Consider the following 12,458-nt stretch of genomic DNA (forward strand, 5'->3'; position numbering starts at 1 on the left):
CAACAAAGCATTCACGAAAAGGCCTTCCAAGCCTTCCTTGTGCATGTCCTGAGAAGCCATTTTGGCTTTTATGATCTACATTTATTTTATTTTATTTTATTTTTTTTATTTTACATATTTTTATACCACCCCAAACTTACATGTTTAGGCAGAACTAAAACTTTGCAGAGCAGAAGTTGTTCTGCACACTTTTACTTTTATATTATTCATTACTAATTTTCTTGAGATCCTTTATATCCTGTCTTTCCACCTTCAATACAAAGGTACTCAAGGTACCTAATGTTGCATTAGTACATCACATGTACCTCACCCACATTCTGCTTGGAAACAGATGAAATGTTCCCACATAGTGAATCTGTTAGATGAGCGAGTTGCATGCAGACCAATTCATAGCATGTTCACACAGCTGTGGAGTACAGTAAGCCAGTCACTGCTACAAACAATTCAGGTGGGATTTAATGGCTCTGTCTGTTCCCAAGAACTCCCATCCAGGTATAGGGAAGCAGCCATAACTCCTGTCTGTCCTGTGTACTATGTGGCTCTCAGATAAGGGGAGGGGAACTTGGCTCTCAGATAAGGGGAGCGGAAGGTGGCTTCAGCACAGGAGCTGGCTTTTGTGGATCACACTCCAGTTCTTGCCTTCAGTGTTTACTCATTACTGGTTCCACACCATCCTGGAGGAATATTAAATGGAGTGCCACATTACTCTCTCCTGGGCTCTATGGTGCTCAGCTTTTTCAGTAATGACTAGGAGGAGGGATACTTATCGCATCTGCAGATGACACAAAGTCAGAAGGGTAGAGCTAACACCTTAGATGACAGAGTCAACATTCAATATTGTAAACCACCCAGAGACTGTATAGAAATGTTTTAGAAATATTTTGGACAGTATAGAAATATGAGAGAGAGAGAGAGAGAGAGAGAGAGAGAGAGAGAGAGAGAGAGAGAGAGAGAGAATATGAATATTAAACCAAAACCAAGATGAAGGTCAACCTCCATCTTTACCTTCAGCCAACAAGATGAAGGTCAACCCTCAAATATTAGGCCAAAACCAACAAGATGAAGGTCAACCGAGACAAATGCAAATTCCTACATTTGAGTAAGAAAAATCAAATGCACAAGTACAGGAAGGTGGAGACCTGGCTTGGCAACAGTATAGGTGAAAGGAACCTAGGGGCCTCAGTGGACAAACTGAACATGAGCCAGGCAGCGTAATGTAGCTCCTAAAAGAGAGAAGGCAATCTTAGGTTACATTTGAGGTAGTAATCATTCCACTCTATTAGGGGTGTGCAATTCGGTATTTTCGGTGTTTCGGTTCGGACCCGAACCCAAACACCCCTGTTCTGTGCCCGAATTTTGCTCACCCGAATCACCCCCGATTCGGATCGGATTCGGATTTACTCAAATCTGAATCCGAATCGATTCGGGTAAGAAAAATGGGTCCTGGGGCCAAAAGAGTGGGGTGGGGTGGTAGTGCCTAATGGGTGGAGGCTACCACCCCAATTGCAGAGTGATTGGGCAGAGGGCTGATTTTTGGTGAATTTCTGAAGTTTACGCGTTTTTAAGGTTGTCCCCCATTAGGTAGAATGGAGGGTGTATTGCTTCACGTCGGGGAGAAAGGGGTGGCCTTGAGTGGTGTGGGGTTGGTGGTAGTGCCGGGTAGGGGCAAGGAAGCTACCTGAATTTTTCCAAAGGATTTGGGCAGAGGGCTGATTTTTGGTGAATTGTTGAAGTTCATGTCTTTAAGGTTTAGATTCTATGATAGCAAATTAGAGTGGATTCATAGTGTCATTGAATATCTCATTTGCTATCATAGAATCCACACTCAGAATACCTCAGAAACAACAGAACCCTGTACGCCATGGGTTAGAAACCCATGGGGGTGGTTGGCACCCTATGTGCACTATACCATCACTCGCTCTGGGCCACCCCAGCACCCCCCAAGTGCACTTATGGGGCTGCTGAAAGCTCCATTCTATTATGAGGAAAAACCTTAAAGACGCGTAAACTTCAACAATTAACCAAAAATCAGCCCTCTGCCCAAATCCTTTGAAAAAATTCAGGTAGCTTCCTTGCCCCTACCCGGCACTACGACCAACCCCACACCACTCTAGGCCACCCCTTCCCCCCAACGTGAAGTGATACACCCTCCATTATACTTAATGGGGGGAAATCTTAAAGACGCGTAAACTTCAGAAATTCACCAAAAATCAGCCCTCTGCCCAATCACTCTGCAATTGGGGTGGTAGCCTCCACCCATTAGGCACTACCACCCCACCCCACCCCACTCTTTTGTCCCAGATCCCACTTTATGCCCCCTATCTGCCCCAAAGACACTAAAACTTCAGAAATTCACCAAAAATCAGCCCTTTGCCCAATCCCTCTGCAATTGGGGTGGTAACCTCCACCCATTAGGCACTACCACCCCACCCCACTCTTTTGGCCCCACGACCTTTTCCATTAAAGTAAAAGGAAAGCAATTTCTGCATTGAAATCAATGGAGGCAAAAAGGCAGGAAATTCAAAGAGACGTCAAACTGAAAACGGAGGGGGAAGAAGAAGACAAGGCTGGCACTTTTCTAGGGCACAAAAAGGAGACCCGAAACACCCAAAAAATTCGGACTCGAAACAGTGTTGATTTTTTTCGGGTCCAAAAATTATCGGGTCTCATCATGGGTGATTCGGTTCGGCTCGGAATCACCCGAAATTGGTCATTTCGGGCACAGATCGTTCTGTGCCTGAAACATTTTGCACATCCCTACACTCTATTCTGTGCTGGACTTCGGGGACCACTAAAAACTCCTCCTTGTCACACTCTTGCTGTCAACCTGACAGAAATGGCATCATTTAGGGATCTTGTAGATCAAAATGAGTCAAAGGGAGAAGGAGGAAACCTCTAAGGCTAGACAATCTTTCTTTTCGATGTATGCTTGCTGTTACATCCCAGCTCCTGCTGGCATCTTAAGAGCTCATCCAGAATGTTAATCTCTTGCTGGCAGGATAATTTTTAGCAAGGTTTACTCATAAGTAAGCCTCACTGTATTCCATGGAACTTACTTCTGATAGCGTGCATAAGATTATTCCCTTAAACTTGAATATATGCCCCAAACCTTGCTGTGGGTCTCCTCCTTTCCCCAAATTTCCTCCCCATCTCCAAAATCTGAAAAGTCACCCTTGGTTCCTTGAAGGCTGCAACTTCTTCTAATCTTGCTGCTCTCCACCAACTGATCTTCACAGTCTCCACATGAGCACTGTCTTATGTTCTTTAGGGGAGGGGACATGCTCTGAAAACATGTTACATCATTTGTCTCAACCCTTGCATGAGTTTCTGGAAAGTGTTCATGCCTTTATTGCTTCCTGGTAGGAGAACCTATTAGTAATTGCTTAGAAGGAAGCAACTCTGCTCACATTTTGGGCTAAGGTTAAAATTAGTGACATCAGCAAACCTCATGTTATCTGGCTGTGAAATAGCCACTCATAATGGCTCATAATGCTCATTTCAAATAGGAATTGAGAATTACAGCTCTATAAATCTTCCAGCTCCGAGTTTAATAGGTGGTGGAGAAGCAGTCAAGTCCTTCTTCTCTCCGTCCAGCCTAAACTCCTCTCCACTGACATAGCTGCTGCCCCATGGCTCTGACCCCTCTGGTGCATGCCACCATGTGTAGCAGCAGCAGCACTGACTCCTGCTCTGAACAGGGGGCTGGACTGGAAGACCCCAAGTCCCTTCCAGCTATAAAATGAGATGATGTCTGTGACACACGGTCCATAGCCCCTGGGGAAACTGCATTGCCCAGATGTAGTTCTGCCTGACTGGCATACTGCATAGCAGTGTGCTGGGTGCTGTTAAGGGCCTTGAGGTAAAGGCCTTTTGCTGCTGGCTTGAAGCAAAGGCTACCAAGTGGGTGGGTTTTGGACAGATGGGATGGAAGTGGGGAGGGGGTTTGGAATGTCACGGGGGGAGAAAGTTGTGGGGAAAGGGTTTGGGGGCTTGTGGGAGAGATATTACCCCATTGTGCTCCCAACGACCAGGATCTAATTTGGCTCAGAATTAGAATAAATCTATCAGCTTTCTGGGTTTGGGATGTATTTTATTGTGCAGGAAGTCCCATTTCTGAAGCAAAAATTGCTTGTCCCTTACGGGATGCTGCCCCCCTCCCTGCCAATCCCCCATTATTGGCAGAATCAGGGCCTCTGCCTCATCCCCTGAGGCCTGGCTTGATGAGAATGGCTTTGCATTGAGCCCTTTGAAGTCCAGGTTAAATCCATTTTATAATGTGAAAGGAACAACATCGTCCACAAAAGAAGCCCCAGTTGCTCTGCAAACTTCTTTCTGGAAACATGCAGGAGCAATTGGCTGAGTTGGTTTATATCTTTATTTTATTATTTATTTAACACTTTTGTATACCACCCAAAACGCAAGTCTCTGGGTGGTTTACAACAAAATAAAAACAACAAATAAAAATGTTAAAACATTACAATTTAAAATTAAGAATGTTAAAACTATTAAAAACACAACGAAAACAGTATCTAATTAAAAGCCTGGGTGAACAAATGCGTCTTGGCTGCCTTTTTAAAAGCTGTAAGAGATGAGGAGGCTCTTGTTTCAGCAGGAAGTGTGTTCCAAAGCCTCGGGGCAGCAATGGAGAAGGCCCGCACCCGAGTAGCCACCAGATGAGCCAGCGGCAACTGCAGAAAAACCTCTCCAGATGACCTCATTGGGCAGTGTAGTTCATAGTGAAGGAGGTGTTCTCTTAAATACCCAGGGCCCAAGCTTTATAGGTTATAACCAAAACCTTGTATTTTGCCTGGAAACTTACTGGCAACCAGCGTAGATCTTTTAAGATAGGAGTGATATGGTCTCTCCAAAATGATCCAGAGACCAACCTGGCTGCCGCATTCTGGACCAACTGCAGTTTCCGGACTACGTACAAAGGCAGCCCCACATAGAGCGCATTGCAGTAATCAAGTCTGGAGCTGACCAGCAGATGTACTACTGTTCTGTAATCTTGTAATCTTCCTCTATTTGTCAAATGTAAATAGCAAAACAAAAGGCCATTGATTCTTCTGAAACAAAAGGCCATTGATTCTTGCTGGCTCTCAGCAAGAGTAAACCTCCCCCCATAACCTTCTCTTGCCAATACCATATCAGATTTAAGAACATTAGAGCAATTTATTACTTATTCAAATGAAAGATGACCCAAGAAAAAAGCAATCAATTATCTTTGGCAAAACTGATCATAGGAGATTTAAAACCTGCCTTTACCCGCTGTCCTAGTTTATACTTAAATAATAATTGTTTATCTTGTTAATTGTTTAGCGCATTTATCCTTTAATAATAATGATGATGATGATGATGGTGGTGGTGATGCCTGGGGTAGCTTCCTCTGTGCTTTGAAATCAGATTGGTTGTAGATATGTACTTGTCTAAATTACCTTGTTGGCTTTTCTTTCCTGGTTAGACCTTTGGCAAGGTAATTCATATACTTTTCTTCATGAGGAATATATATTTGCCCACTTGTCTAAGAAAAGTTTGAATAACTTAATGAGATTATAACTGTTGTTCAAAGGTACAAAGGTGCCTCTGAACACAGAAGCTGTACTTAGCCATCATGACGTCCGCTTGCATTTGGATGGGTGACTACATGTGACTGCTGTAAGATATTCCCTTAGGGGATGGGGCCATAATTCTGTGGAAGAGCATCTGCATTCTTGCATGCAGAAATTCCCAGGTTCACTCCTTGGCAGAATCTCCAGGGAGTTATTCACACATGCTGCGGGGTATCTGAAGAGTAAATCTGCTTTGCAGCAGATTTGCAGATGTTTAATTCGGGGGAATAAATGGACAGTTCACATAGGGTCGGCTCCTCTCTGCAATCCTTGCAGATCTTTTTCCTTGTGTGTTCCTACATCTTGCTCCGGGTTTTTTCTCCAACTAGTCACATCCACAGCTGAGGAGGAAGCAAGAGAGCTTTTTGTTGTTGCTGCTGTTAGTTTGACAGCTGGTTACGAGAATGGCATGACAAATTGCCAAGCAGCTGGATCAAGCAGCAGAACACTTAACCCGAACCTGCTGAATCTGACCCAAATCTTTGCTGATTTTTACAATGAACTTGCCTTTGTGAGTGAATGCCTTCACCTCCTCGTGTCCCCCCCCCCACATGCAACCCATACCATTTAAGAGGCAGGGAAGTTTAAAGTAGAAATCATTGCTTTCTCTCTGTCATGAAGAAAAATGCAGCTGAATGGAATCAGCTCAGACAAAAAGGGCTCAAGTTACATCAAAGCTGTAGTCTCCATTCTGCATATCTAGCCCATGTAAAGCATAGAAGACTCACATTTTTCAGTTTGTGCTTCCATTTAACTCAGGAATTTCCCCCTCCCCCTCCCGTTCTGGACTCCCTCTACAGAATTTCACCAATCTGCCACAACCCCACCCCCACCCCCAGAGTTTGCAATTGCAAATCACTCAGAGCAGACCAAACCCAACACAGCTCTCAAACTCCCCTTCACTGAGTTTTGGAAAATGCAGAATTACTGGCAATAGCCACTCCACATATCACAGTGTAACTTTGGGGCATAACAGAAGCCTCGGGATTTTTTTTTTTTTAAGCTGCTGAAAATAAAGGATTTTTTAAAAGATGGACATAATTCAGGTGAAACCAGATTGTGCAACCTTGATTTGGGCGAAAAACAGAATCCTGTCTATACTGGTCCTTGATAGCCTGCAGCGACTTTGGGGTAAATGCAGCTAATATGTGGGCTGGCGCACACCATTCTGCAGGAGATTCAAAGTAAAAGCCATGTGTGTAAAGCCTCCAGTGAGGGTAGGGAACAACCTCTGTCTGAAAAACCCTGGAGCATTGCTCCAGTCAGAGTAGACATTACTGTGCTAGATGGGCCAATGGCCTGACTCTGTCGTATAAGGCAGCTTCCTGTTTTCCTAAGGTCAGTATGTGGTGAATAAGCAGACAACATTCAAACTTTATAGGATTAGGAAACTATCCATGGCTTTTTGTAACAGAACCCCCAGAGTTATTGCATCTATTTAAGTGGGGTGTATGGCCATTGGGGTGTTTCTATTGGAATGGGCATGGTTATGAGGCATGACTGTCAGGGTATGTGTGGCTATGGGAGCTGCCTGTTGTCCCTGGAGCGGGCTGGGGAGAGGTTTCAGTGGTGTCTGAAAGCCCCTTCATGAGGCCCACTCACACTTCCCCAATCCCTCCACAGCCCAATCTTGAGTTGAAAGATCAAGGCAGTGTGGAGCCTTATTTATAAAGCAAGGCCTGTTATTTTCAGTTCTTGTACAGAGCTTAGACGTTTTAGGTAAAACACCAGGGTGTTCACTCCATCCCTAGTTCAATTACATATAGCAAGAGATAAAAGTGTTATAATTGTTATCCATTTGTTGTGATAATAAAATAACAGGCACTTTTCAGATTGGAAAGGTCATTGTAATCTAGCAGAAGATTAAAATATAAGTGGGGCATGTAGAATTAATTTATTTTGAGTAGCCAAAGGAACTATATTTTACTTTTAGAGATTTTGACCCAAAACTCCTTTATCTATTTGCCACCATTAATCTCCAGCAAAACGGGCATACTGTGCTTGGTGTCTCTTAGATCTTGTACAGTACTTGTTCTGAAAGCCAAAGAACAGAGTCTGAGCAACCAAAGAAGAGAGTCTGAGCAACATGATCAGTGAGTCACACAGCTAATGATAAGCCCTCTGACAAAAGAACACAGAGATAGGTGTGACACACCTAAGAGAAAAGTAAGTATCTCCTCAATAGGGGAATCTCCTAAAGCCAAATACAAAAGTCACTAACAGCAGCCAAAGAGACCAGGAAGGAAGGAATAGTATTGCATAAATCTTGCTCCTGACACCAACCACTGAAATTTGGAGGAAGTGGAGGTGGAGGAAGAGGAGGAGCAAGTTGCCAAAAGCAGCTTAAAAGCCAGGGAACTCTGGCCTCTTTCATTTCTTTCTCTCCAGCGCAGAGATGGGCTTCAGAATTTTCTTTGTGGGCCTTCTCTTTCATTTAACTTTTGCAGACCCGTAAGTCAACATTTATTTATCATCTTTTCTTGTTCCAGATTTAAAAGCCTAGGGGTGGGGAAACTGCTACTGAGAGCTAACTTTAGCTATTAGATGTGACCAAAGAGAGCAGATATATGTTAATAGGCAGATATTTGGTTTTTTAAAAGCATGTATGCTGGTGCACTCTAGTAGTTCAGAATGTGAGCTATACAGCTGGCATATCCTAGGATTTCAGAGTTGGAAGGGATCTTGGAGGCCTTCTAGTCTAACTCCCTGCTTGGCTCCATCTGGTTTATAAGGAGCAAACTGGGAACACTTGCCTTCCAATGACTTCAGAACAGAACTGTCTGCACTGCAAGTGGCATTTACTTCCCTGTTCAACTCTCACCTCAGCTGTGAGTTCACGGAGTGGAGTTTAGTAAGCTTCTGTCTCTTAGCTTCGTGGGTTGTATTAATATTGCAGCAGCTTAGGAGCCTGTTGGATTTGTTGCTTAAGGTGTCTCAGTGGATGAGAGTGCTGGGGATGATACATGAAGAGAGGCAGCTGGACAGAACTGGGGAGTTCTTGGGAAAGGCAGCTCCAAATCCAGAACTGGAAGCAGTTATAAGGTGACTTGAGGAAGTATTGGCAAATCTGTATTTAGAAATACAGTCAACTGTGTTGACAGTTGAGTGGGTTGTATGTTACTATACAGAAAGAGAGGCTTTGGTCTCCACCCTGAGGAATGTACTGCTCATTAGGGCAGGGATAATTGATTATAGATAGACATAAGCATACATGGAAGGGAGCAGAACTGCAGTGAAACATTGATGTTACACATTTATGGCTGAGAGTCTCAGGCTGGAAATGAAGAGCCACAATGCAGTAAAAAAACCCCACAACAATTTTATTTTATTCTCAGCCCCGAGAAAGATCTCGGGGCTGAGAGAGGCTGCCAGGAGTAAAAGGGCCTGCTCTTTTAGCTGAGAATTATTACATCAGTCCAATTCCTCCTTATGATGTCTACTCATAAGCAAGTCCCACTGATTCCATGAGGTCTACTTGCAAATAATTCTGTTTAGGAATGCATTTGGACTTCAGAATGCTGAATGTGCCAAACCTTTTTTTAAAAAACACACACCTGTAAAAACAAAAAACAGGAAATAGCCATGCCATAGCACTGCAGTTCCATCTGGTTGTATGCCAAACCTGGATTTTGTATAATGGATGGAATCCAAGAGCAATTATTAGCACTTCAGGGGAGTGCACAAAAACTTCAGGATGAAGGTCCCCCTCCCAAAAAAAACCTTTTTGGTTTTTTTTAAAGTTGATGCTTTGTAATGTCCAGTTTTATAGATATTTAATTGTTCGGCAGTTCTGGGCATCTACCCCCCACCCCATGTTCAATGACAGCATGGGGATTTGTTCTGTCTACAAATCACCCAAATCAACTAGATCAGGTACAAATTGTTTTGTACCCAAATCGATTCATACATCCCTATTGGGAAGTTCCTGGCTGGTTGTAACTGAGGGAAAACAGGCTCTGTTTTTCTGTTTTCCAACAGGTGAGCCACAACATTATTTGTTTGCTTATGTGAAATTAGTCTAGGCTCAACTTGCTTGAGCTGGCTGGCACTATTTTTCTCTGCAAGCATCGTTGTGTGTGATGCTACCTTGCAGTAGGGGTCTGGTCTTGGTGGCTTTTGTGTTCTTTTCAGAGCGATTTTTCTGGAGACACCCAGTTCTATTACCTTGCTTTAGGCCAAACCTCAAATGGCCCAACTGGTTCTCAGCAATTCAAAGCACTTGACAGCTGTTTGCTGATGCTCTCCCAGTGCAATCCTTGGCTCCAGTAGCCCCAGTCAGGAGAGAGGTCCCCAATATTTACAGCAAGGTTCCTTCTTAATCCTTTTATATGGCCATTCACCTTTGTGCAACAAGCTCTCTCTCTCTCTCCCCCACACACCTTAACTAGTTCCACTTATTTCAGGCATTTATAGATGCTATTAAGTGCGAAGACTGCTAAGATATGATACATACATCAAACCATACTGTCTCTGGAAAATAGGAGCAGCTTTGTTTTTTGCCCTGGCCCTTTGATGAAGTGAAGAGCATGCTTGAACATTTGTTGATGGAGAGAGGTTAAGGTTGCCAACTTTCCATTAATTGGCATCCATCTCCAGGTTGATGGAGCAATCCTGGAGGTTTTAATGACTTGAAATTGTGAAAAATATTGGTGGTGGGGGAATTTTCAGGAATGGCTTCAGTTAGATTTGGCAGCACCAAGTGGGGGTCTATAATGAAATCAAGATTACCATCAAACTAGTTGGTTTAAAATGGTTTTTAAAACCGTTTTAAAAAGAGAACCAAAATTGTGACTCCACAGAGTCACATGTTCATATAGATTCTGTTTCAGCTTATGCCTGGTGACTGATGCTGTGCACAAGGTTGTGTAACTACCTTTGGCCATATTTGCTCCATAAGAATTGGTCTTGAAGACATCTTAACATACTTGCCTCCATATAAATGTTGTAAACCTCCCAGAAATATATATGTTGGGTGGAATACAAATACATAAAATAAAATACATAAGGGGTGTTTCTGACACAGCTTGAATGTGAGGAGATGGCAACAAGTAGGTTTTGCACAAGCAAACCCATGTGATATTTCATCCCCCCCACCCCGCAGCTGCAGTCCTGGAGTTTGCCACCCATTTCACATTTGCATTTCTTGATGTGTATCAAATATACATGATTTCAGAAAGAAATCCATTGGTGTTGGCCACCTCATTCCAAGTAGAGAAGCAGAGGGTGTTACTTTATTCTGCAAGATTGGTTTAGGATGATGTGGCTGTACCTGACACATTGCATTTGAAACTGTTCGCTGTTACTTATTATTATTATTTATTATTTATTCGATTTCTATACCGCCCTTCCAAAAATGGCTCAGGGCGGTTTACAGAGAGAAATAACAAACAAATAAGATGGAACCCTGTCCCCAAAGGGCTCACAATCTAAAAAAGATAGACACCAGCAACAGTCACTGGAGGTACTATGCTGGGGGTGGATAGGGCAGTTACTCTCCCCCTGCTAAATAAAGAGAATCACCACATTAAAAGGTGCCTCTTTGCCAAGTTAGCAGGGGTTAGGGGTTAGGTTACTTGGCCCTTGGATTCTACCAGGGTGGGGTGAGATGAGGTATGGGCTCACATGCACCACTTCTCCCCAATTATATGCTTTCTTATCTGACCCCACCCCTGCCAAATTCTGCTCACTTTGGGTAAAAGTTGCAATCAGTGTGGAATCTTCCTGTTCAGTTACTAACTTTTGCCAACAGGGATGAAGATAGGAGGTGATGCCAAGTAAATATGCGTGACAACTCCTGACTGTGGATGAAAGCTTTCAATCTATTTGGGGACAAATGCTGTGATAGAAACATTCATATAATACACACAAATACAGGCCACATTTCTGAACATGTTGTCCTAATTATCTGACTTCTTAACACCCTGCATATATGGTGCCTTTTGCTAATCCACATTCTTCTGTGATCACAGGCAGTACGTCTTGATAGTGCCTGCAGTACTGCAAAACAGTGTTTCCAATGAAGCCTGTGTGCAGCTCTTGAACCTCAATGAGACAGTCTCCCTCAGTGTTGTGCTGGAATACAAGAAGAATGACTCTGCTCTTTGGAAGGGGACTGTGGACAAGACTGCCTTCTCCCACTGCTTCAGTTTTGAGGTACAGAATCTTAATCCTTTGATCTTCCTTGCATTTCATTGCATTGCAATGAAGAGAAAAGGAAAAGGTGGCCTGTAAAAAAAGGAAAGAAGCTTCATTTTTGCTTGCATCCCACAGGAGTTGGATGTCACATTACCAGGTTCATTAAGAGGGGGCCATATTTGTTTTGCTAAATACCCCACTATCCGTGTGTTTGTCATAGGGCAAAGAACTGAGGTACCAGAGCCAAAACAATTCTCGGGGGTCATTGCCTCTATGAACAAAAGAAGCTAACTCATAACACCCATCCTGTATAGGAGAAATACCCTAGTTCTCAGCCATAGCAGTGTGATCAAATGGATTGAATCTGAGCCAGTCCAAAAGCATTTTGATGAAATGTCAGACTTGATTTTACATGCCTGTTCAATCCTGGCTATTAACCAGGAGGTTTTCCAAACGGCAATTATGCTCAGGGTTCCTTATGCTTAGGGTTGGGGCGTGTTCATTCAAAGGAGGAATTTATAGCAACTTCAGTATGGCAAGAGCAAGGTGTCGTTCATACAGCTCTGAAATTGGGCACAGTTGTACACAAGATGGCAGGACTCTGTGTACTGAATTTGAAACACATAGGTCAATAGATAGATTTTTTTTTTTAAGTGAATTTTTTAGATGGGAAGTGTGTCCCACCTTTTTTGTCTCTTATTTAGCTGTCAGTCT

The 12,458-nt window shown here is 43.2% G+C and overlaps 1 protein-coding gene across 2 annotated transcripts in view; it reads left to right on the plus strand.

The window, feature by feature from the left end:
* Positions 1 to 6,831: 6,831 nt before the first annotated feature.
* LOC128347971 (ovostatin-like) overlaps positions 6,832 to 12,458 on the plus strand; it is a 92,188-nt gene continuing 86,561 nt past the window's right edge. The window contains exons 1-4 of one of the 2 annotated variants that reach the window (XM_053303368.1): positions 6,832 to 6,947; positions 7,625 to 7,775; positions 8,539 to 8,651; positions 11,579 to 11,762. In XM_053303368.1, the coding sequence (XP_053159343.1) occupies positions 7,719 to 7,775; positions 8,539 to 8,651; positions 11,579 to 11,762 (354 nt within the window). In that variant the 5' untranslated portion in view covers positions 6,832 to 6,947; positions 7,625 to 7,718. Of the gene's footprint in view, positions 6,948 to 7,624; positions 7,776 to 7,902; positions 8,061 to 8,538; positions 8,652 to 11,578; positions 11,763 to 12,458 lie in introns of those variants that run through there. The other variant, XM_053303369.1, reaches the window with a different exon arrangement.

Source organism: Hemicordylus capensis, chromosome 2 (genome assembly GCF_027244095.1).
Source record: "Hemicordylus capensis ecotype Gifberg chromosome 2, rHemCap1.1.pri, whole genome shotgun sequence".
Lineage (NCBI taxonomy): Eukaryota > Metazoa > Chordata > Lepidosauria > Squamata > Cordylidae > Hemicordylus > Hemicordylus capensis.